The 26,886-nt window shown below is 38.9% G+C and overlaps 1 protein-coding gene across 2 annotated transcripts; it reads left to right on the top strand.

The window, feature by feature from the left end:
- The first annotated feature begins 633 nt into the window (after positions 1 to 633).
- LOC136751414 (uncharacterized) lies at positions 634 to 24,358 on the top strand. Of its 2 annotated transcripts, none has more exons than XM_066707022.1 (7): positions 634 to 2,231; positions 5,221 to 5,291; positions 11,932 to 12,160; positions 13,439 to 15,675; positions 20,853 to 21,074; positions 22,063 to 22,198; positions 23,593 to 24,358. In XM_066707022.1, exons 1-6 carry the CDS (start codon positions 1,901 to 1,903, stop codon positions 22,156 to 22,158), a joined length of 3,186 nt encoding a protein of 1,061 aa, XP_066563119.1. In that variant the 5' UTR covers positions 634 to 1,900; the 3' UTR covers positions 22,159 to 22,198; positions 23,593 to 24,358. The 2 variants fall into 2 exon arrangements, with proteins under 2 accessions (XP_066563119.1, XP_066563118.1); XM_066707021.1 differs by having other exon boundaries at positions 22,063 to 22,193.
- Positions 24,359 to 26,886: the final 2,528 nt, after the last annotated feature.

Raw genomic sequence — 26,886 nt, forward strand, 5'->3', positions numbered from 1 at the left:
TGAAATTCAATATCTATCCCATGATTTATACAATTAATTTTGTATACTGTATGTCAAGTACATATAGCTTGATATATATATATATATGGCTTTATGTATTAGATTAATTTGCACAAATATGATTTCATCACGTCTTGTAACTTCAGCTATTTGCTTTTCTTTGTCTTAGTCTTAGTTTTTCGAAATGCGTATTTTTAAAATAAATAAATTTAAAATATTGCAGCATGAGTTCTAATTAGGTTACTATTGTAAAGGTTTGCCCATGTCTATCAAATGTCATTTAAAACTACTGTGAGAAATTTTAATCATCTAATCAGATTAGAAATCATTCACTTTTTCATTCTTTCAAGAGCCCGAAACGTGGCCGCTATTGTTCACTGTTAGAACAGTATCTTGCGAGCGATACACTTGTTTTTAAAACCATCAACTTGACATCCCGCCGCCGCCGCACACTCTACAGACAACGCTTCCACCGTCAACCTATCTTGACTGTGAAAAGAAGAAGGCGAAAAATAAACCAAGGCTGAGTGAGTGACATCTCCAATAACCAATGGCATTGTCCTGGGTGGAGATTGTAAAACTCTCCGCTAATGGCTTTGACAGAAGGCGGGAGATGTATATATTTCCCCGCGACGTTAGGTTGTCCCCTGGTAACCAGCAGAAGGTTACGAGTTAAAGAATTGGATTATTTGATCATCTGACTACGGGAACGGAGGGAGTTGGGGTGACAAATTATATGATATTTGGATATTTTCAAGCAATACTTTTAATCGCGCCGTGTGGGGCATTTGATACTGCTGCCGTATAACTCTTAATGGACGTGTTAGAGAACTAGAGCGGATGGAAGAGAAAATATAAGTTAGACGAAAAAACAAACATTGCTTTGCTGCACACGGTGGTTTGAAATGTACGGCGATCTTGTACTGTGCAATAGCTTCGACTGGTGTTTAAAGATAAGCAGATCAACTCAATGGAGATCTAGTAGTGCTGCGTAGTCGTTTGCAGTTGTACCGTTTTACATTTGGGGGAGAAATAAAGTGTGCGTTACGGTGTCGTTGTAAAGTAAAGTTAAATTGGAGAAGAAACGCGCAATATGAGCCAGACCGAAACTTTTTTTTTTTTTTAAGCGCGTTGTTGTCAAATGAAACGTTGTTTTTGATCAGTGGTGCCGCTGCAGTTTTATGGATCCGTTTCCAAAAATATGACGTCTCTAGTAAAAAGTCGAGAGAGCGGCGTGTATAGTCACGTGTCGCTGGAATTTTAATCTGGACACCGAATGTATCTAAATTGAAATGAGCGACATGGTTAACGCATGAAAAAACAAACGTCTGTCCATTACACTGTGTGCAGTGTACTATATGTCTTTTAAAAGATCCGATGCGTTTCTCAGATATGTTTCTATTGGCGTACTACTGCTAATAATGCGTTTTAATTTTCGAACGGTATTTAATGTGTAGGTTATATTAAATGATTTCTTACCGGGTTACTTAACACACCCTATTCGGCAGTATTTCAATGCCATGTAGGTAACCTTTTATATGATCATTATTACATATGTATGCTAATGATACGTTAAAAAAACCACCGAGAGTCGGTATATGTTTTTACATCTTTAATGTAGCCTATGTGTTTTGTTATTAAAAATAACAAAGTTCACAAAACCTGTACAAGTGGTCTACTCAGGACGCCTGTGAGCTAGCACGGGATATTGCTGGTCGAGCTGTTGGTTTGGGTTGAAGTTAGGCATAATAAATAAGGCCGATTTAAGTGAATTAATTTAATTGTCGAAACTGGGTATAATTGGAATCCGACGCTTTACAGCGAAGATCATTTGGAAATTACAAAAAAAAAATAAGAGGAGGAAAAAAAAAAAAACCGTAAACAAGGAAGCCGGCGAAAAATGGCCGGCGACTGCGCCTACAACACACACTATGCTAATGATGAGACTTTTGGTAACAAACATTTGTTGGGCAGAAATCAGGAACTCAGTGGGGATGCTGCTGTGAAAGATTGCGCTGGGGAAGAGTCGGCTTCCTCGCCTTTCTTCGAGGTCATCGATGGGGTTCTGTATCGTAAAAAGTTGGAGAAAGGGTACATCCATTACAGGGAAGTACTGGACCAGGATAGGAGACGCAATGCCATTGCAACTTTCCATCAGAAGCGGCTTGGGAAGCTGCACCACACCTTGGAGGACACCTACAGATTTGTAGCAGAAAACTACTGGTGGGAAGGTATGGTCTCAGTATACGCCTTTTATATTAATGTGAGGATACCCCCGAAAAAAGTATCCCTTTTTAATTTTATTTTTTCCTGCTGCGTTGTGCGCATATCAAGCTACGCAAAGTCTAGGCGACGTATCCACGTTCATTCTTTTCCAGAAAGGTCAAACTATTAAGATTTTAAATAATTCATTTATTCTTAGTTTAGATCTTATTCCGAATATTTTTGTATGACAATGCAATACTACTGTACCCTTCCAATGCATTGAAAACCGGTTAAACCGCAAATGTATATACAGGAAGTTTTAAATGTGTAGGCTGAAATATGGAATTATACTACTAGGCAAGTGTGTTAACAATTCATGTAACTATGGACTGGACTACTTTTTTTATCAGTAACATCACAGCAATATGCAATATTTCAAGTGTACTCATTGTCAATTTAAAGTTTGAGAGAAACAAAACAAACGGCTCCAATGAGTGTGCAATTATTATGCTCTGTACTTTGTAGCCAAGGAGAATGATGGCAAATATGAATAGTTTGTGTCGTCTTTTAGGTTTGATGTCGTTTTGAGATTTTTGCCACCCCGTGGTTCTGGGTACCGGTATACCCTGTCATTTGTGTTGGCGGAATTCATTTGAACTTTGCAGGTCAACCCAATCTTTTAAGTATTATCCCATAGAAAGTAATCAATATATACTGGATGTAGTTGAAATTGCCATAGAAGAGCTTGCACAAGCAATATGTGGTGTTCAATGTAGTTATTTTTAAATGTAAAGAATACATCTAGCTTCTTATTAGTTAACATTATTTTTCTTGGTTACAAAGCTATCGCATGTTGGATCAGTTAAATATAAAGTTCCAGGTCCTGATGTTGTGTCCTATTAAGATGCAGTAATTGCAGCACTACAGACTTGGACCTTAATATGAGAACATCTGGTTATTTAAAATAACCATTTATCAATACAGATGAAATCTCCAAAACTATTTTGTTAAACCAGGGAGTGGCAGCCAAGAACAGCTGATTTAATGAAGTGTCTAGTGTCTACTGCATGTGAGGAATACAAGTTCCCCAAAACTAACTTTTCTACTGATAAGTATTTTGGAAGTTGAAGAAGTACTGTTGTGTGTTGCTACCAGAAGGATAGTAGATATGCAAGATTTTGGTTACTTTACTTTTCAGCTGAAGGCAACCTTTTTTTTTTTGTAATATGGAAGAGTATGAAAGCTTAACATTTCTTCAACCGTAAACACAACTTTGAACTGAATGGTTAAGCTCACTTTGGTGCATCCTTCTATGGAACTCATGATTAGCAATTGTTTTATTTTAAATCTAGTGTAATTTGTGTGGATCATTGATCCCAGATAAAAGTGAACTTTGTTGTGTGCTAAATGCAATGCAATGCAATCAGATTTGCTAAACCTGGCTTCTGATGCAAAGCTAACCATGCTAAATGATCCTGGGTTGCTGTGAAATACGTTTATGAAATTGGGGAATTATCAGAGAAATCAACCTTGTAAATATGGGTATTGTTGTATTGTTAATGATTATTTACAATAGTTAAGCAATGTGTTGAAATAATTTAATAAACAGGGTTGCCAAGTTAAGTAAAAGACTTGCGGGGGTTGGGTTGGGACCCTGATCTGAAATGTATAACACACTCAAAGCCAGATTGACCTCTTTTCTTTTGCATATGAAAATACACACATGGAACAAATTCTGTGATAATCTGAAAATAATGCTTTAGGGTTTTCATTTATCTTCTGTTTTTAATTTGCTTTGTGTTATTGATGTTGAAAAAAGCAACAGATTAGAAGAGCCATAGTAGAAAATTATAATAAATGTGGTCTGGAGCATCCTTGCATTCACACTTTTGTGTTTGGCATATCAAGATGGATATGATACTGGTTCATAGCCTTTAGCCTTCTTAAAGTGAGGGATGTATTTGTAACAATCTGTCTGTCTGTACATTATTTTAAATTGAGAGCAATGAACAAAGCAAAACCTAGGTAAAAACTATTTTAAAGTTTGTTTAAACCTCAGTAATTAAATATGACTCTTATTTCAACCAACTGTTGAATTTGAAGTAGCCTTCTTACACAGAAATGCATCACAGCTTTTGTGTGAAAAGAGCAGAGTTCAAGTATAAACTGATTTGCCAACACTGAGCAATTTTACTTCTCTTAATCGGGTCACATTTCAGTATAACTTTAGTGGTTGTTTTTTTGTGTAACTCCCTAATGAATACACAGAAAAATGCATCCGTCACCTTTGAATTGAACTGAAGGGGGGGAAAAGGCAACATTACTTTTGAAGATCTGTTTCTTTGTAAATGTTCTGTTAGGTATTGCTGTTGTGCAGAGATGTGTTAACCGAGATGTATCTGTATTGACCCATTGCTGTCTCTTTTGGATGTAAATGTAATTCTGTTTTGCTTCAAGGCTAGGTATTGTGTTCTAAGCCAATGTTTGGCAACCCCTTAAAGCTTAAAGCACGCCTACATCAAAATTGTTTGTGACTTCCCAACCCCTCCTGCTCTCCCACCTTAAAATTGATGTCCCTTTTAAATATAACTTTATTTTCAGCGAGGAACCTTTAGCTGGTCTTGATGCATTGCACAGTCTAATTTGCTTCTGGTAGAAACATATTTTGGATGAAGGGGATTTAGTTTTTTCTTTCTGTTTTGTGTGACTTTTTCTCGGATGTCCAGAACAACCTTGTCAGACCAATGTGCCGCTACTTTGAGTTAAACAAGTTTTAGAATATTTATCTTTTAAGAATTATGAACACCCAAAGTAAAGTGTTTTCTCAGTGTTCATTGTGAATTAGGTTAGAGTCTTTATTTAATATATCATTTGTATGGTTTTTGTTTCAAAATCTATCTGTATGTAGGCTAAACTATAAATTAATGCCCATGTCATAGAAGGTATGCATTGGTTAGTGTGACATTGTCAGTGCTATTTAAAGCATTTGGTTTGATTCTGCTCTTTGTCTTTCAGGAATGTTCTTTCACATACGAGAATATGTCCTTGGATGTAAGGAGTGCAAAGAAAACCCTGAAAGAAGAAGTGTAAGTACATGACGCCAAACGTGGGCTTGTTGAGGCTTTTATTGGTTTGAATTTACCTAGAAGCTCTAAGCTTGCTTCAGCCTTTTATGCTCAGGATTAAAATGCAGAAGCTCCATGTTACAAATTTGATCAAGCCCTGATCAATGTAATCTACTTATATGGAGGTTTTTTATGTACTGAGTAATGTCCTAATTGTGGAAAAGATAGTGAGGGAAAAAAGTATATGATCCCCTGCTGATTTTGTACGTTTGACCACTGACAAAGAAATGATCAGTCTATAATTTTAGTGGTAGGTGTATTTTAACAGTGAGAGACAGAATAACAACAAAAAAATCCAGAAAAACGCATTTCAAAAAAGTTATCAATTGATTTGCATGTTAATGAGGGAAATAAGTATTTGACCCCTTCGACTTAGTACTTGGTGGCAAGACCCTTGTTGGCAATTACAGAGGTCAGACGTTTCTTGTAGTTGGCCACCAGGTTTGCACACATCTCAGGAGGGATTTTGTCCCACTCCTCTTTGCAGATCCTCTCCAAGTCATTAAGGTTTCGAGGCTGACGTTTGGCAACTCGAACCTTCAGCTCCCTCCACAGATTTTCGATGGGATTAAGGTCTGGAGACTGGCTAGGCCACTCCAGGACCTTAATGTGCTTCTTCTTGAGCCACTCCTTTGTTGCCTTGGCTGTGTGGTTTGGGTTATTGTCATGCTGGAATACCCATCCACGACCCATTTTCAATGCCCTGGCTGAGGGAAGGAGGTTCTCACCCAAGATTTGACGGTACATGGCCCCGTCCATTGTCCCTTTGATGTGGTGCAGTTGTCCTGTCCCCTTAACAGAAAAACACCCCCAAAGCATAATGTTTCCACCTCCATGTTTGACGGTGGGGATGGTGTTCTTGGGGTCATTCCTCCTCCTCCAAACACGGCGAGTTGAGTTTATGCCAAAGAGCTCGATTTTGGTCTCATCTGACCACAACACTTTCACCCAGTTCTCCTCTGAATCATCAGATGTACAGGCCCGTCTGAAGTTTGCCAATGAACATGTGCTTTCTTGAGCAGGGGGACCTTGCGGGCGCTGCAGGATTTCAGTCCTTCACGGTGTAGTGTGTTACCAATTGTTTTCTTGGTGACTATGGTCCCAGCTGCCTTGAGATCATTAACAAGATCCTCCCGTGTAGTTCTGGTCTGATTCCTCACCGTTCTCATGATCATTGAAACTCCACGAGGTGAGAACTTGCATGGAGCCCCAGACCGAGGGAGACTGACAGTTATTTTGTGTTTCATCCATTTGCGAATAATCGCACCAACTGTTGTCACCTTCTCACCAAGCTGCTTGGCGATGGTCTTGTAGCCCATTCCAGCCTTGTGTAGGTCTACACATCCTTGGACAGCTCTTTGGTCTTGGCCATGGTGGAGAGTTTGGAATCTGATTGATTGATTGATTCTGTGGACACCTGCGAGCTAGAAATCTTGCTGGTTGATAGGGGATCAAATACTTATTTCCCTCATTAACATGCAAATCAATGTATAACTTTTTTGAAATGCGTTTTTTTTTTTTTTTTTTTTTGTTATTCTGTCCCTCACTGTTAAAATACACCTACCATTAAAATTATAGACTGATCATTTCTTTGTCAGTGGGCAAACGTACAAAATCAGCAGGGGATCAAATACTTTTTTCCCTCACTGTAAGTGTAATCAAAGGTTGCATTTAAAGGTTCAAAGGTTTGTTCATTATCCAGGTATTCAATGGTGGTTTCAAAGGTTTGCCCATTTTGCGTTCACAGATTTTTTTCTCATGTAAACAAACTGTTTTGTGTTTTGAATACTAAATCACACTCTAAACTTGATCTTTTGATGGCCTTTACTGGGGCCTTTGCGCACATAGCTCTTTCAATCAAATATGAACGGTAACAGTGTCATCACATAATTGATGCTCATTGTTATAATGGATAGAACCTTGCTTTTATAATTTTAATAATAATTTTATAATGTTCTGAACCCTCAGACTATACCCTTTGGTACAGCACGATGGCAGGAGCATTCTGAATTTGAAGTTTCCTCTGAATTTTAAGAATGCTCTGTTTACATGTATTGGGATTCTTGATATGCCACATTTTACATATCAGGAGGAATTTTCAGTTTATGCGATTAAGTAAGTATGTGCTGCTTGCTTCCTTTTTAAAGCCAAATGTTTATTTGTGATAGTGATTTGTGGCTCTTCATTCAGCACTGATGTCACTGCAGATGGGATTTTACGTCACCCCAGCTCTCCTTTCACACACGTTTCTGTGGTTCATCCTCATATGCAGAATATGCTATTTACATGGCTCAGAGTTCTGTTAGCATTCTGAAGGCTGTTTACGCGGCGCAATATATATTCAGAATATGCAATATTCTTACTACAAGCACAATATTAGTGGCCATGTTAACCAGGGTTCTAGACTTACTTTTTCCACGAGTGGCACTGTTCTATGAGTTCTACTAACATTTTCAGTTGATGGCATCAGCACATTTATTATTATTTATTTCTTAGCAGATGTCCAGGGAGACTTACAAAATAAGATTAAAAAAAAAAGTGCAATAATACAGTGTAGTTCAAGGCATAATACATTTTACAAATTCTAATTTACACAAGTGTTTGAGATAAACTGTAAACAATATATAAGGTCTTACATCCTAGATTGTAAAAGCTGATAAGTGCAGACAATATGTTAAGTCACAGTCAAGGGCCAAGGGAAAGGGAGCGTAGGGGAAATTAAAATCTGATTTGGTCGCACCAATTTTTCGCCACTGCTCCATGATAATGAACTGAACCCGTTGTCTCCCATTATGTACCTGCATTCCATACGGAACCAGGATAATGAATAGCCATCTTTTATACATTGATTTGGGTAGATCTACTGAGACTGTTAAAATAAAATGTATTTATTGATTTCAAAGTGTCATGCCGTGTCTCAAATCACATACTTGTATACTACACCAGAGGTTCCCAAACTGGGGTCTTCTAGGGGGTCCGTGAAAATACCATCCGCAAACCCCCCTGCTCTCATATGTTTTTACCGTCAGCACCCCACCCCCACTCTCATAAGTTTTTACCGTCAGCACCCTCCCCCCCCCCCCCCCCCCACACTGAAAATCTGGGCGGCAAAGGGGTCCCTGGGCCAAAAACGTATGGAAAACCCTGTACTACACTATGCGGTTTTTGAGTGCACCAGACAGTAGTGTGTTCACACCGAAATATGACCAAATGAAGTACACCTGGATTATCTCCAAAATTAGACCTGAAATGTGGAATGAACACTTTTTGCACTCAATATGTCCTGTCATGCACCAGACAGAGGAAGAGGCTTATTGGCCTGGCCAGTACATAAAGCTGAAAAATACACATAACGCATTGAAGACAAACATTTTCAACCTGCATAAATCTGAATTTTATTGGGTCTCGTGATATGCATTACTTCCTGTAAGTGCAAAATGGTTAAGCATGTGAATTGATTTTTTTTTTTTTAAACGTAGTATACTACATAAATCATATTCTATTATGGATAGTATAATAAGTGCATAGTCCATATTATGCAATTTCAGACAACCTCAGTCTGGCACGTGTTACTTTTTGAGATTTGATTGACATGGCTGCTTATTAGTAAAATAAATATGATCCATAAATATTAAGGTAGTAAAACAAAATGCATACCATAAACACAATCAAATTGAATAAGAAATAAACCAAACAACAATGATGACTCAAATTATTTTCTTAAGTGTTATGAAGCTGCACTTTTTTTTTTTTGGTGTTATAAAGTTGCTGACTTAAAATCCCGACTTGAAAAGCAGCATTTGAAATACATTTTTTAGATCCAAATAAATATTTTTTTAAAAAGTTAGTTATGTTTGTGTGTCGAGGTTCTGTGTCAAAAACACTAACGTGTTGATATCGGCTTTAACGATGATTGCATGGGAGTTGCAATATTTGGCTATTTGTTTTAAAAACAATAAAAATGGGAGCCTAATTCAAATTCACATTATCAAAGCATTGGAGTCCACTTTATTCTCGCAGTACTTTCTCATGCACTGACCATAATTACACATCTCAATTAATTTTTGACTGTCTACAACTTGTTGTTTTAGAAAATGGCAGCATAAGAGAATCATTGGAGAATTTATTAGGCTATTAGAAGAAAATGCGGCTTGGTAACTGTACAGACAGCCAACACGTAATGGCCCTGAAGGATGTCAGTGATGGACGTCTTGTGCTCTTGTGAATAAGAGACACTGAGTTTGAGCTGCTTTGCTCCCCTCAATTGAAGTGCCAGAGTTGACTGCAGCTACACCAACATCTTCAAAGAGGGTCATTCAAAGACAGACAGTTGTTATGGAAATTTGTTGATTCTACAGCTGTGAACAACCTTGCAGACACGTATTCCAATGTCTCACAATACAAATTGGCTTAGTTTCTATTGCAGCTGCAGGTTAATAAGCACAGCTTTATATATATATATATATATATATATATATATATATATATAAAAAAAGCTGGTATTCAAGATACATTGTTTACCATGATAAGTCACAGCCCTAGTCAATCGTATCAAATATTTTTTTTTCACTGGCATCCTTGCAACCAATACAGAATTGATGTTGCACTGTCAATTTAACGGTTCGCAAATGTGAGTGTTTTGGTCACATTTTAGAACCCTGGCATAAATTAGTGATGGTTACTGGCAGTCCTTTCTTACCTTGGTTTAGATTTTTTTTTATTCCCAGATGGTTTTCAACATTAATGAAAAATCTAATATAACCTACTCAAAAGAATAGGAGTTTTTACAGTGATATGTCATGTAGTGCTTGTGTTTTAATGTTAAGTCTCAAAAACTTCTCATTCTCATGTGTCCTTTCCTTTATTGAAAAACAATTGCCACAATGTCTATATTTGGAGCAATTAAATGCATTGCTGCAGACATCCCATTCTGTTTTTTGTCATGTTGTACGAAACGTACCTAAGGATCTGATGCAAGCTACTGCAAGGATTTAGCCTCAAAGATAGAAAATGGCTTAGATGTTCTTGAATTCCCTGACTATCGTTTCTCTATGCAGATTGTGGAGAATCCTGATCCATCAGTTGAGGGTAACTTCGAAAACTAAAGATTTGGGACCTCATATCAAAGCAGAGATCACTTCTTAATAGTTTGTAGCTTTTTTGAAATTTACCACAGATTAGAAAAGCAGTATCAAATAGGAAATCTATTTGGTGCTCTTACTGTATTGCATAAAAGTTGAAGAAAAGTGGTGAAGTGCTTCTCAGTATTTGCATTGATTATATGTCTAATGATACATGCTTAGATGAAATACAAGTTTTGATAGTATAAAATCAAAGGATATTTTTTCTCCCCCAGTTACAGGGTAGCATTGGGGGGAAGCAAAATCAGATATCTTTTGTCATGGTGTGCAATTCCTTTTGTAGAAGAGGCTTGTACTCTATCCTGTGGCAGTATGGTTTGGCTGTCAGTACCTAGCAAACTAGGTTCAAGGGCAGTGTTCAGGGTAACGCTGTCTCCAAGTAGACCCTTCATAATAATGGAACATTAGATCTCACTTGAATGTAAATGCACTGCATTGTCATGCATGTAACTTTAAATAATGTAATCAAGCATCAATCCCATACCCAGGTATAGATTTTAAATTACATTTACCTTTTCTTGTAAGTAGGTGGGTTTAAGTGCATCGTATTAATGTGTTGAATGGGGTACCCTGCAGTGTCTGTGAACTTCTGTGTGATGGAGCCAGAGAGATCAAATAGAGATGAAACAGTCATTCAGATCCACTCCCTACAGTAATCTTAGTTACAGATTAGGTGTATGTAAAGCTCTGGAAGTTTGGTATGGAGTATAGATTCTGTATTTGCATGCACAGTATGTCTAGTGTTTTTGGAGCAGTACCACATATAGGTCTTGGAAGACCCTCTTCACAAACAACCATGCTAATTTACTCGATAGGGTATTTAAAAAAATTGAGTCTCAAAAGCATGTTATGTACGTTTGCTCAGCAGCATTCCACTTGATTGAAGAAGCAAACCAGGCACCCAGAGATACCTGCAATGAGAGAGACTAGATTATATAAGATTTCACTATATCTGAGTTTTGTTTTAAGTTCACAGTGGTTTAATATCTAGTGATGACTTACTTTAGGTGGTTATGGCTGGTTCCAGTTTTATAGTTTTGTTTTACACAATTTTTTTTAAATTTTTTTTTTTTATAGATAGACACCACAAAATATTAGGGTCCAAAACAGGAACTAATAAATATAGCATTAAGCAAAGCACTCTAAAATTGTAATCCATGCTACCTTATAAGACATACAAACACTAACATACTGGTAAAAAATCAGGTAAACACAATAAATTAATCAACGGATGCCATGAAGATGTTGCTTTTGAATGGCTTCCAAAACAAACCAAGCACAGCCTTGTCTGATGGTCTTGTATATATTTTTAAACTACCTTTTGTGAGCAATGTACAGAATTAGGCTCACCAGATGCATTAGGCTCGTTTGGCAGGCACTTTCCATCCACTTTGAACTGATGATGCCTTTTGCAATTAGCTTGATTTGTCGCTGTCCTAAGGCTGTTGATTCCTTCGCAGATGTACGAGCAATCCATCTCTAAAACCCTGACGTCGCATGGGAACGATCTGCTCGGCAAGCTGAACGGACAGCGCGGTCAGGGGCTCTTCTGTGACATCACGCTGAAGATGGACCGAGGCTCCTTCTCCGCCCACAAGGCCGTGCTGGCAGCTGTGAGCGAGTACTTCCAGGAAATTTTCGCCGAGATGGATTCCACCTCCAATCAAGAATCTGCCATTGACCTGACTGGTGAGCTCAACGTTGACTTCTCCTAGTTTTGCTTTGTTTAAAGAAAAAATAAAAAACGTACGATATCCAGTTTGTGACCTGCTTTGCTTGTATGCGGCTTCTTCTTGGCATCTCGTGGTAAAGAAAGCAACAAGCACAGTGGGGCACAATTCAAAGAGACAGTCTCTTCTTTCCGGGCTTTATATTTTGGTTAGGCTGTATAGTGGGTACAGACCTAGTTTTTAATCTGTGTTTCTTGGTAAAACCCATTGCGACTTGTATGGCATTTGAAAAGCTGTCATAGTCCCCACAAATCACAGAATAATCTGTTTGTTTGAACAAATTTAACCAAGTCATTGTCTAATGGGATCTTTTGGGGAATGATGCATACTATCTCCACTCACACTGGAGTTCCCACAAAAGTCCACCACACGCTGTTTAACCATGAATACTACAATTCATAATAAGAATACTGTATTTTAAATTACATGCATTTTGTTTATGGTGATATTTAGTAGATGTTCAATTTGTGACTTCAGTGACGAACTCACTACAGTTCGGGTGATGATTTTACATAAACAGCGCTACTCTTGCTCTGCTTCAGCTGAAACTCTCCCATGAGGCCTTTGGAATGAGACTTATTTGCATAGCTGGGAAACATTAAAAAAAATATTCTACTTTGCTGAGAAGTAGATGGTTCAATATGAACCAACACGTTGGCTAAAAATTTATGTAATTTCTAGTTTTATTCACAATCTTAGGTTCAGACCAAATCAAAGCCTCTGCCTACCCACCAATTACAACTAATTACACTTCCTGTACTTGTTGAAGTTTTTAGATTTCTTCCAGGCCTTAATCATTTGACCTTTAAACACCTGCTGGGCTTGAAATTGTATATGATCTTGAAATAATTGGGGAGAAAAAAAATCTTTAAAAATGCATTTAATAATCTGAAGGCTTATCTAAACCCTTAGGTAAATCCATAACTGTTTACTATATGCAATTGTTTCCTCTAAAATCACCCATGTAAGTGTCAGAGTAATTTAAAATGTCTAAAATATGTTTTAAAATCCACATCATTGCTGCAAACCTTTTAAAATGTTCAGAAAGCTACTTTGAAACACTTCACCTAGATGTTACTCAATTCAAAAGAGTTGTATGCAGTGACAGCAGTCTTTTTAGTTTTGTTCTTAAAGATTATAACTGCATTGCACTGCATTTTTAATTAAAATAAGTAACAATGACCCAAGTTCACAATGACCCAACATATATTTCAGTTTTTTTCTTTTTGTTTTGCAGGTTTCAGTGAGGAGAGCTTTCTGCCCTTACTGGAGTTTTCATATACCTCTACTTTGTCTCTGAAGCTGGAGAATCTCACAGAGATCTCTGCAATGGCCAGACACTTCCGAATGTGGCCAGTTGTGGAAGTCTGCAAAGCCATTGAGAGAGAGCAAGGACTTTTGGGTACAAGGATGAATTCTGGGCTACCTTGCCAAAAGGAGAGTGCTGGAAACCATGTACTGCAGGCTGCCTCTGTGGATGCTTCCAACACCGTTTGTAAGAATAAAACCCACCGAGATGGTTCCCTGCCCTCTGTGGAAAACTCTTTTTGTGACAGAGAGACAAATCATGAGGATTCTGTGAAGAACTCTTACAGCTGGGTTGGGGAATCCAGCAGCAATGGTTCTATTGTGAGCAAAACACAACTTCTGGAGGATAGCTTTAAAATGGCACTGACGCCCTCTAATGAACGGAGAGCTGAGACCCCGAGCAAGCTTCCCAAATACAGTACCTCTATGCCAAATGCAGGGCAGACAGATGAGGAGACCTTTCACTGCAGTCCCGTGCGCAGGCTGAAGTTGATGGATTTTAAATCGCCTTCAAATAAGAGAAAGTCTCCCCGCGGCCTTTCTTCCTCGACGCAGTCCCTCTCTCCCAGCCAGCAGCCAACCAACATGGCCCAGCTGGGCTCGCCTCTGCAGCAGAAGGCCGAGGATACTTTGACGGAGGAGGGGGGCAGCCTCTCGACCCCTTCCTCTTCAAAGTACAAACAGAAGCTGCGATTTTCTCACTCTGCAGACTGTGGCCAGGAGATGCTGTCTGCTTGCCCCATGAACTTAAGGACTCCAATTAAACAGGAGCCCATAGAGGAAGAGGTGCAGTCACCAAATACCCTTGAAAAATACAAACTTCTCAGTGTCCTGGGCCTGCAGCGCAAGTCTTTGGTAGTGTGTGGCGAGGAACTCACAGGCTGGAGGCAGAAGAAGAGGCTCCGGAAATTGAAAGTGAGCAGCTATTCTCTCACTGCCAGACGGAAACCGAGAACTGTTCAAAATAAACCCGTTGGGCTCCTGGGAGTGGAGGGCCCGAGCAACACGAATCCAATGTCTCTGGGAAAACTCGCCGTGCTCCCGTCTCTAGATTGCCTGACATCCACTGGAAAAAGCAACTTGAGTTTAAAGAAAACCATCAAGACGGAACCAATAACTTTCAGTACGGAGGAACTGAGGCTGGACATGGGAGGGTGTGGCTTGAGCGGTGAGAGGAACACACGAAGTAAGGTGGCGTCTATGCAGTTAATGCTGTCATCTGAACGTAGATCTCTACGCAGTGGAAGGGAGCTGATGTCTCCGAGATGCGATATCAGCAAGAGTTCCGGGCTGCAGTTCCAGAACCTTCCGCGACTGCGACCCGGCAACGTTGACCTCCGCAGAGGGTTTAAGGATGTGACCAAGACGAAACAGGGAAATTTAGTGAAGGTGCCAAGCCGACGGTTGAATTTGCAGCAGAGCCATGTGGAATCCTTCTTGTCTCTGAAGGTGAAGAAGTCCATTGCCAAGACGTGTTCTTTGGATGAGTTTTCGGAGAGAGTCACGAGGAAAACCATCAGGGCACTCAGGAACAACAGGCAGGCAGAGATAGATGTGTATCCGCAATGTGCGTACCCCGGGAAGAATTTCTCTGTGAAGCAGGAAGTGCTGGAGCCAGAAAACCATATGCTTCTTGGAGATCTTGCAAGGCAGGGAAAGGAAACCGAATCCAGTGTATTGGGGGGGGAAAGCCAGAGCTTTCGAGCAGTGGTGTGCAAAGTGGAACCATTTTCCGAGCTGGGCAAAAGAAAAAGCAAACCCACGCAAAAACTTCTGGATGCTGGCTTTCTGTTTAACTTGTACCGACCTGGAAATGCCGAGGTGGCCACGGGCAGCACCGTCAAGAGAGGCGGTGGGAACAGGGATGTTGCCCTCAAAAAATCTGTCTCACAGCACAGTACCAAAGAGGAGAGGTTTGGCCGGAGCCAGTCTACGGACATAGCAAGCAGAACACGTGGAGCAGTGAGAGAAGCGCAGGCCTCTCGAGCCTTTCAACGGAACCTCCTGAAACTCGCGGGCAGCAGGCCGCTGGTGAAGAGAAAGCAATCCTGTTTGACTCCGGCTGATCTAAGAGCACAGAATTACATTCACAGGTCTACATTGAGGAAAGGCCGAGTGCTGCCTGAGCGTGAGGCGAGGCTTGCCCTGTCTGATGAACTACCAAAGGTACGTCCACATCTGTCAGTTCCCTCACCAGCCACAAGATACTTGGAGCCATCAACAGATGCACCCATCCAATTAAGGCTTCATCCAGTACAGAGTCATTGTTAGCTGCAGCTTCAACTGGCAGACTGGGCACAAGGCAGAGTACACCCTGAATGGGTTGTTAGTCCATCACAGAGCAACACATACTCCCACACATGTGCACACACACACCACTCACCACACTGTCAGGCAGTGTCAAGTAGCCAATAAGCTAACCTAAGATGTATGGGCTTTGTTTATGGCAAATAATAAAAGCTTTGAATTGTGGGGGGGGGGGGCAAGTAAATCAGTAAACCTCATTAGATTTTGAAAGTGAAAGATCTATGTTTTTGTTTATTATTAAAAAGAGCACAGGGTACAGTTCTAGTAATGTAGAGTCTAGCATATGGTCCTTTGATCCTAACTATATAGTCTGTATGTGAATATAATGTGGGGAATCATGTGGTTTACAGTACCTGTTTCAATGGGACCATTTTCCTTTTTCCTGTTGCTCATATTCCTCAATTAGCAGGTGCCCTTGTTCTTTCAGGGTTGAATAGTAGGTGATCAGTTGGAGATTGAAAACTGTTTGTTCTTTTTATATTGCACACTGTGTTTCAGTGCTCTACCACATCTGATGAGCAACCAACCATCATCCCATTATATTCACTCACCTAAAGGATTAATAGGAACACCTGTTCAATTTCTCATTAATGTAATTATCTAACCAACCAATCACATGGCAGTTGCTTCAATGCATTTAGGGGTGTGGTCCTGGTCAAGACAATCTCCTGAACTCCAAACTGAATGTCTGAATGGGAAAGAAAGGTGATTTAAGCAATTTTGAGCGTGGCATGGTTGTTGGTGCCAGACGGGCCGATCTGAGTATTTCACAATCTGCTCAGTTACTGGGATTTTCACGCACAACCATTTCTAGGGTTTACAAATAATGGTGTGAAAAGGGAAAAACATCCAGTATGCGGCAGTCCTGTGGGCGAAAATGCCTTGTTGATGCTAGAGGTCAGAGGAGAATGGGCCGACTGATTCAAGCTGATAGAAGAGCAACTTTGACTGAAATAACCACTCGTTACAACCGAGGTATGCAGCCAAGCATTTGTGAAGCCACAACACGTACAACCTTGAGGCGGATGGGCTACAACAGCAGAAGACCCCACCGGGTACCACTCATCTCCACTACAAATAGGAAAAAGAGGCTACAATTTGCACAAGCTCACCAAAATTGGACAGTTGAAGACTGGAAAAATGTTGCCTGGTCTGATGAGTCTCGATTTCTGTTGAGACATTCAGATGGTAGAGTCAGAATTTGGCGTAAACAGAATGAGAACATGGATCCATCATGCCTTGTTACCACTGTGCAGGCTGGTGGTGGTGGTGTAATGGTGTGGGGGATGTTTTCTTGGCACACTTTAGGCCCCTTAGTGCCAATTGGGCATCGTTTAAATGCCACGGCCTACCTGAGCATTGTTTCTGACCATGTCCATCCCTTTATGACCACCATGTACCCATCCTCTGATGGCTACTTCCAGCAGGATAATGCACCATGTCACAAAGGTCGAATCATTTCAGATTGGTTTCTTGAACATGACAGTGAGTTCACTGTACTAAACTGGCCCCCACAGTCACCAGATCTCAACCCAATAGAGCATCTTTGGGATGTGGTGGAACGGGAGCTTCGTGCCCTGGATGTGCATCCCACAAATCTCCATCAACTGCAAGATGCTATCCTATCAATATGGGCCAACATTTCTAAAGAATGCTTTCAGCACCTTGTTGAATCAATGCCACGTAGAATTAAGGCAGTTCTGAAGGCGAAAGGGGGTCAAACACAGTATTAGTATGGTGTTCCTAATAATCCTTTAGGTGAGTGTGTGTGTGTATGTATGTATGTATGTATATATATATATATATGTGTATATAATATGCAAACTAAACTGGTTAAACTTACTAACCTCACTTATTTTCAGTATGAGGTGTTAGACACCTTTCAGTACTGCAGCAAATGTCATGGACAGCTTAGTCATGTCAAATAATCTCACTGAGTTAACAGGACAGCTGCCAAACTGTGGCAGTTGAAGAGGCTTTCTAACAGCCATCCAGAACACAAAGTACAGTGGAGAAATGAGAGTGAGTGAAGCACTCTTATCATAGTTTAGTTCAGCAAAAGCTCTTGCTTGTTTGAACTGGGTTGCTGGGTGTTTATGTTCAACCGCATGTAAATACTGGAGTCAATTAGAAAACCTGTATGATTTCAGTATTTTACAAAGGCTGCAGAGTTGTTGGGTCCCATCCATATTGTCACTGGTGGTTCTTTGTAAAGTTTTGTTTTCCTTTCATATGTAAAATCCTCTGTGTTTTGCAGAAGTGAGCAAACCTGTTTCCTTTATCATTTTCTTTACTGCTTTAATTTCTTCCTAACTCTTTCTTGTTGCCTTTTGGTTCCTGTGACATTTAATGGCAATTGATGCAGCAAACATTTGTTTTTTTAACAGAGGTATCTTTTCCACTAGCTTGCTGCTAATGCAGAGACTGTGGAATGTATTTTTCACACTAGTGCTCATAAAGTTCTAGTGTTCCAAAGCAATCTTACTTTTCAGTGCAATTAATGACGTCCCCCCCCCCTCAAATAGTACTTTTATCACCAGCATTAATTGGCTTAATATCTGACTTTGGAAAAGGCCTAAAACCAGAAATGTAGTCAGTTTCTGTACTAGTACTAAACTGTTTTGCATGTGCAAGGAGGGTTGTCAAATATTGTCCTTTTTAAATGCATTAATGTTGCTCTTTAAAATGATTTGCAGTATTTAGCAACTGTAGGGTTATTGTTATACAATGAAGTAGTAAGACATCAGATTTGCTTAGTTTGCGCGCTGCCATTATTTCCAATGGGATGTAAGAAAATTAGATGCTAAGAGCTGCTACTGCTCACTACCCAAAAGGAATCAAGTCTCCTATCACGCATCCTCCTGGTTGATGAGGAACCTCTTCCCAAGCCAATTTAAAATCTGTTGCATCTTTGTGGTTAACTGCCTCTAAATACATTGTTTTTAACCCAAACTTATTTTGAATACTTAGTTTTTAAAATTGTACAGAGAATCAGACCGTGTATCAGTTAAAATTGTATTGTGGTTAATTGTTACAATTTATAATTCTGATTTGTGCCAAGGCTCACAGATATTCTGTAATTAGCAGCCATGGGTGATTCGCCGGATCTTTTTAAATTTTCTCATACAGCAGCATTGTTATTCTTGCACTTATCAACTTACTGTAACTGCTTCTGTACTCTTGATAATTATGCTTGCTCTGACACCAATGCCTGCAGTACTGATACAACTACTGCTCTATATTTTATACTTATGTGTCATGTTTTTGTGAAAAGTGTAGATTTACAGTTGTCGCAGTGTCTCCCTGGGTGAGGTTGTCTACTAAGATAATAGTATGCTTTATATTGGAAGCGGTTTCATATTGCACTTTCAGCAATGCTGTCCACTTACATTGAGCAAGTAGTAGGAAGATTTGATAATGGACCAACTGTACATTTAAGTTAACTTGAATTGGGATATATCTGAGTGACTAATATTGGTGCTATATAAGGGCACAACTTGGCAAGCTTAACCATTATCAATTCAGTGTGTTGGCTTGTGTTCCTCCAGCATTGTGCCAAACCAATATCCAAGATGCTTTCTGACTTACAGGCAAGCAGTGCAGTGACCTTCTCCAGCTTGTCCACTCTGTCACCAAATATCTTTCAACACTCCCTTGATCTGTCACAGCTGATTGCCCCAATTACTGGGAAGGTTTTCAGTCCTGAGAGATGTCCCAGACAGTCAGATTTGTTAACGAAAAGAGCTGATCGTGGCCCATTGTTTATTTTTAAATGGTGTGTTGCAATTTAGTTAAATTAACTTTTAAATGTTTAGTATATTTGAAAATTGAAATATATCATGAATGTCATTGAACAAAATACCATTGCAATTCTGAATTAACTTTGCAATTCTGTCTGGAATCCTATTGAGCCCCGGAGAAACCTTTCACTGATCTGTGATTCTAACAATTTTTGAAGATGACCAACAACAATCTTCTGAACAGCCCCTGCATTTGGCAGCCTGTGCATTTTCTTTGGCTCCAACTATTTTGTCTACTATATGGGTTTGACACTATACTTATAAGTAAACTAAACCCCCAAATATTGATTTATTAGATGTTTATATGATTTACTAAGGACAGCTTTTGTCACTTTACTCTAATGATGGTAAATATTGAGCCAGCTGTATCACAGCTCCTGGGACTCAGGTTCGTGTAGGGCATGTAGGGAGTGTGCCTCTTCTCCCCTTGTCCATGTGGCTTTACTCTGGGAGGCCTCTGCTTTCCTCCCACATCCCAAAGACATGCTACTTAATTTGATTGGCTACTCAAAATTACGGTGTAGTCGCTTTTAGTGTGGTGTATGTGTATGTCCCTGTGTGTGCTTCTCTGCAATGGTTGTGTCCTGTCCAGGATGAACATGACCCTGTGATCATCAGGTTAGGTTCTGGTTCACTGTGACTTTATAATGGATCGATGGGAGCTTAGACTCAATTTTGTGAACATTACAGTCTTAGTGTTTATCTGATATGTTTCCTAAATGAAGCCTGCCATTTAAAGAGATCTGGTGTTTATAGTTATTATATCCATGAGTATTGGAACCATCTATTTGAGACCCTGATATCTCTCTATTTGATAGTGTGTGTGGTGTAGGTTGATAGTATTTCAATGCTTCATGTGGGACAAATATATAACTTTTTTTTAATTTTAATTATTGATCATTATTTTAATGAAAAGTATACATTTATGAATTTATTCAGAGTGTATTGAATACTGATTCAGCCTATCGAATTCTGTCAAGAATTTCCACAGAAAACAGTGCCAGCCCTACATTTACACAACCTCTATAGTCCAGTCAACTGGCATCTTTATAATATTGTACTTTCTGATAACTTTTGAGTATAAAGTTTCTGCTTTGATAAGTCTAGTGTAACTTTAATTATAATGAGGTCTTCCAGATCTTTGCAGAAGTGTGTGATTCCCCTGGTTTGCTCCAATTACAACTTTAAATAACTCACGGGCACCCATCGCCTTATGGTCTGTTTACGTTTACACAGAAAATACGGAAGCTTGTTAGGATCAAGAGCAGGCAGCCAACTCTTCTGGAGGCCATTCGAAGGAAGCGGATCCAGGAACTCAAAGTGGGGCGGCCTCTCGGTCGGCGTGTCTCCGCAGTGGCCTCCCACACCTGCGCCGAATGTAAAGTTGCCTACAAAAACTGTGACGCTCTCATCATGCACAAAATCAGACACATTAAAGGAAAGCACTGGCCTTGCCCGGTAAGTATTGTGGCCAACGAAAAGTCTCTTGCTTTTCCCATCTCCCAGTGTGACATTGTAGCCATTTACACAAGGGGCTTCATTTTCAGAACATATTCTAAAAGGCGTTCATTCAAGCCTGTTCCCATGACAGCATTTGCTTTCCTTTAGGGATATAAATGTAATATAAGCAATCCCTTTTATAACTCATTAGACAGCACCATTTTTTTTAACCATACTCCAATGCATCGTGGAATATTTAGGCTACAAGCAGTTTTTGTGCAGGGAATGAAGATTCTTAGTTTTTTGCTTTAAGTCTATTTAGACCCCATTTAACTTAGTTGCCTTCCAAATATTAAATCTAACATAAAACTAAAATACAAGTAGCTAGATTTAATAGTTGTTTTTTGTAATTTCTCTGTGGTGTTCCTTTCAATACCAGCTTTTCAAAAGATTGTATTATTTAATTTCATTTTTATGTCCAAAAAGGTTACACATCTACTGTACTGAAATTATTGTACTATGCTGTCATTTAATCCAAGTTAGTTTCAGCCGTTATTTTGTTTGTTTTGGGGAGGGAAACACTAATTTGATTATCAATTATCCCTTTCGAAATAGTCACTTCGAACATCTGCTTGTCTCCAATTAACCTCTTAATGTCCTGTTCTTACTGACACGTGAAGGCCATTGGTAAAGCACTGGAATAGCTATCCAGTGATGGCAGTATCCTTGACCATTTTTTTTTTTTTTTTTTTTTTTTTTTTCATGGTGTATTTGAGATGAAATCATGACTTGAGAATTGCGTGTACCTTATTAATGGGGGATCTCGGGTAGGACCATGAAAAATTGGGAAAATGTAGATCTACATCCCTCCAAGTGTTTCTTATCCGATCTTTAATATAGTTTTGTAAAATGGTAGACCGTGATTTCTGAAGGCGATGTTGCTTTTAAATTAGCTGCTTGCCGTTGTGCATCAAAACCATTCTTGTCTTTCTCACCTTCTTTTCAGTTGTGTAGCAAATCCTTCTTCAGGCAGAGAAATGTGCAAAACCACATACGCATGCATGACCAGAAACTCTACAAGTGCCGGCACTGCATCACATAGAACAATCCCAGGAAGGACTGGACATCTTCTAAAATGTAAGGTTTGTGTTGCTTGATGGGGTTGTGTTTGGGATTCCCAGAGAAGGTTAAGAATTTAATTCTATCTGGATTCTGTAGTTTTAAATCTTTAGTTATGCTGTATTTTTAAATTATTTTTTATAAAAGCACTATACACAAAAGTTATCTACAGAGCGTGTAGAAATCATGTTCTGGAAATCCCTGAAATATAACACAAGTGATCACTTCTGAGCACAACCAGTGTCATTGTTTACAATTTGCAGCACTTGAAGACATCCATTTCAATAGATATAGCATACCAGATCTGAACATTATAAAATGCTAAATTGACTAGAACAGATCTTTAATGCATATAATTTCATGGATGAAGCACACTGTATTAAGGTTTTGTAGTCATGCTCTACGTTGGAAATAGATACAATAAGTGTTCTTCATTATATGTCCTATGGGCCCAAAGCATCCTTTGGGAATCCAATTAGTTGCCCCCAGTTATCATTGTATATATTTACAGAAATAAATGACATACATCATTGTGTTTGGTGTCTCTGAACTGAGCAATCTTAGGAGAGCGAGAACATTTTAAATATGTGCACCATCAGCAGATCGTTGGTGTCTTTGGAAATGTTCCATGTTTTCTTTTCATTGATGCTGTTAACATCTCTTGCTTCGGTTCTTGAACTGTGTGGATTGTTTCTGGGGTTTTCTTTAGAAAAAACATTTCCAGAAGTCATCACACAGGTTCATATCTGGAGAGTACTGTGGCCAGCAGCATCCATACCCAAAAGATGCAGGATATCAACTAGATAAAACTTGGTTGTTAAAATGCTTATGCCATCTTGCTAGGGACAGTCAATTTTCCCAAGCCTCCTGTGTAGTGTGACAACAAATGCAATGATATGTGTCATGTGTTTTGGTACATCTATACAATTAAAGCGAGCATCGTTTTGGAAAGGCACTGTATATTTTTCTTTTTTAACCAAATCCTAGGAGCCTCATTACAGGGTTATACAAGTGGTTTCAGTTTGCCTCCATGTCTGTCCTGGGGGAGTTGATTCAGTTCTGGATTGGGTGATAAAGATATTCAGGAATGTACTGGGGATGAACAAAGATTAAAACCAATAAATACATAACGAAACAAAAAATCCTGGTGATTGGATATTCCATTCACACAAGGACACCATGACAGATCATTTTGCTGTCCATCTGTTGAAAACACGAACACTTATTTTGTGGTTTTTAACTTCTCTCAACCTCTTGTGATAGTTATACCACCCCTAGGATCCAGGACCTTTTAACTCAAGATGATTACATTCATTGCACAATTGACTACTCATTGCATACCTAATACTAAAACATATTGCAAGAAAATGCATATGAATTAAAAAAACAAACGTCTTTTTTTTTTTTTTTTTTCCAGGAGGACCGCAGCCTGGAATGTTTGAAGAGCAAATTTACCATAAGATTGTTAATACATGTTATGCATTGAGGCAGAGAATCATGATCTTAGATATAATTATTCCTTTGACAAGATGTCTTTTTTTTTTTTTTTTTTTTTTCCTTTAGGTACATAGATAAACTTAAGCCAAAATTTCTCAAACTTGAACCAGTTCTATAACCTTGGGAATTGGGACTTGTGTGTTTTAATTAATGTAAGATAATTATTTAAAGGTGGCATAGGTGATTTTTTTTTTTTTTTAATTATATATAAAATGCACTTAAGAGTGGCATTGTAAACCTAAGAAATTATTATGATAAGATGCTGAATTGGTTTTAGTACTGGGTATACTTGAAGGAATTGAAGTTTTTATGAATTAGTCTGTGTCGGTTTGTATTATATGTCAAATGTAATGAAGCTGCATGTTTTTGCAGCAGTATTTTAACAGGTTTTCTATATCAATTTAAAGTATGTAAAGTTGCCTATTTAAAAAGGGAAACTTAAGTCTAAATGTGACCTTTAAAAAAATAAGTGAACCTAATTATTGTGAAGTTAAATGGTTTTGTTTTTAAAAGAGGGCAGTCACTGCCTTTTTATATTTAAGACCTTTGAAATATTTAACGATAGGAACATGTATGGATTATGAAATATATAGAATTGGGTTTTAAGTCTGGAATATGGTAGCATCACGTAATTTTACCTTCTGTCAAAAAAATAAATTTGAATAAATTTTGCATTTTGCCATGCGTATTGGTTTTGCTTTTTTGTGGTCCCTTCTCCATTTGGAAATGATGTCGGTGTTATGGCAGATGGTTTTCGCCATGCAGTTTCTGGAAGAAGAGTTGTGTAATGGCTGGTTGCTTGTGTCTAGATTAAAGGGGAAGTTTTGTATTGTTGTGGAGGAATCACACGATTTACTGGAACATCATCCACTGCCTTTAAAATGGCATTCCAGGAGGAAAGATGTATGTACGTATGTATGCAAAAATACGTGACCTCATTGAACGATGACAATTTAAAATGGAAATGGTCTGGACATATTGCAAGAGGAAAAGATCAGAGATGAAAAATGAACTAGAAGACGACCACATAAAAGATGGGGAAGATGAAAGCATAAAATTTGCTGGTGTGACATGGAAGATCGAAGCAAAGCAAGTGGAAACATCTTGGGGAAACCTTCATCCAGCAGTGGTTTGATATAGGGTGATGGTGATGTTGATTTTATATCAGCAATTTATAATATATATACACCCATCAGCCATAACATTATGAAAAATGACAGGTGAAGTGAATAACACTGATAATCTCGTTATCATGGCACCTGTCAGTGGGTGGGATATATTAGGCAGCAAGTGAACATTTTGTCCTCAATGTTGATGTGTTAGAAGCAGGAAAAATGGGCAAGCGTAAGGATCAGAGCGACTTTGACAAGGGTCAAATTGTGATGGCTGGACGACGTGTGTCAGAACACACAGTGCATCGCAGTTTGTTGCGTATGGGGCTGCGTAACTGCAGACTAGTCAGGATGCCCATGCTGACCCCTGTCCACTGCCGAAAGCGCCTACAATGGGCACATGAGCATCAGAACTGGACCACGGAGCAATGGAAGAAGGTGGCCTGGTCTGATGAATCACGAGTTCAAGGTGTTGACTTGGCCTCCAAATTCCCCAGATCTCAATCCAATGGAACATCTGTGGGATGTGCTGGACAAACAAGTCCGATCCATGGAGGTCCCACCTCGCAACTTACACGACTTAAAGCATCTGCTGCTAACGTCTTGGTGCCAGATACCACAGCACATCTTCAGAGGTCTAGTGGAGTCCATGCCTTGATGGGTCAGGGCTGTTTTGGTGGCAAAAGGGGGACCTACACAATATTAGGCAGGTGGTCACAATGTTATGGCTCATAGGTGTATTATATGGTGTCGATCACGGACAGTGGTACTTTTCTGATTCTCATCATGATTTGGGATATTTATTTGGGAATAACAATATCCATTGAGGGGAAAAAAGGTTTCCTGCAAAAGTCTATTGGTAAGTGGAGGTAAATTGTTTTTGCTTTTTATTTTTCTGGTTTATTTATTTATTTTCTCTAACATGACCGAGTGTGGAGATAGCTGTTCAAAAGGTACCAAGAGGAATTTCTGAAGGGCTAAGGGTACATTGCCTGACAACACTTTAATTCTATGACAAGATTCTCAGTGGTACAGGACAAATTATAAACAAGGCCCAGTATAAATCCTAATATTTAGCACTGACTGCTTTCTCTTGTCTGGAGCTGCATTTGGGTGCTTTTTAAATCAGTGCTGGTGTCATGACATAAGACTGTTCACAGTGCTAGTCCTATATTTGTGTGTATGAAATGTTTTGTCAGAAAAACTCCTTCATCGTAATGCCTAAAAGCAGTATCTCTATGAAATGTAAGAAAAACAAATGTAGAATAAAAAGTTTTGATCTACCAGAGATCTTAATGATATATGATCTATATGATCTTTTTCGATACCCAGCACCTTCCAAGATATTTAGATGTGCGTGTGATTAATCTTTTTTTCTAGAAAAACAAATTTAGCCATTTCCCGAAGTCTCTGAAATGCAAAATAATTTTACCAATTTTTCTCACTGTATTGGAGCTTGGCTTCAGGGATCCTATAATCTTCTACAACCATCACTATGTCTATATCGCCAGAAGAGGGTACTGTTTCTGAAGTGACACGGATATGGTTCATTCAGATAAAGTAGATGTTCTACTCAACCTGTCCCTTGCAAAAATGAATTCCATTGAGGTTTCCAGTGAAACCTTTAAACTATAAAATTGCTTTATTAGACCTTGATAATCAGTCAGTTGTAAAATGTTTGGAGATTCAGGTAAGAATTGAATTGAATCTTATTGCTTCACTTCCAATAAAGCAGTCACTGGGTTCTGCCCTTCTCGTTCTCAGAATACTAGAAATAGTAGTTTGTTTATACCTTGTTTATACAGTATCTCCCAATCAGATGTTAATGCTGTAGTAACCAATTACCCAAACAAATGGAACCAAAATGTAAGGCCATAAATGATGGAATTAAAAAAAATCACTTTGGGGCATTCAAATGCCATACTTCTTAATGTTAGAGGATGCAATAGATTTACATATACAGTGCATCCGGAAAGTATTCACAGCACTTCACTTTTTCCACATTTTGTTATGTTATAGCCTTATTCTAAAATGGATTAAATTAATTATTTTCCTAAAAATTCTACAAACAATACCCCATAATGACAATGTGAAAGAAGTTT

This window comes from Amia ocellicauda, chromosome 6 (assembly GCF_036373705.1).
Source record: "Amia ocellicauda isolate fAmiCal2 chromosome 6, fAmiCal2.hap1, whole genome shotgun sequence".
NCBI lineage: Eukaryota > Metazoa > Chordata > Actinopteri > Amiiformes > Amiidae > Amia > Amia ocellicauda.

Coding starts and splice junctions, on each gene's coding strand:
- LOC136751414 (XM_066707022.1), top strand. CDS start 1,901: ATGGCCGGCGACTGCGCCTACAACACACACTATGCTAATGATGAGACT. Junction 12,161..13,438: donor ATCTGCCATTGACCTGACTG/GTGAGCTCAACG, acceptor TTTGTTTTGCAG/GTTTCAGTGAGGAGAGCTTT. Junction 21,075..22,062: donor GAAAGCACTGGCCTTGCCCG/GTAAGTATTGTG, acceptor CCTTCTTTTCAG/TTGTGTAGCAAATCCTTCTT.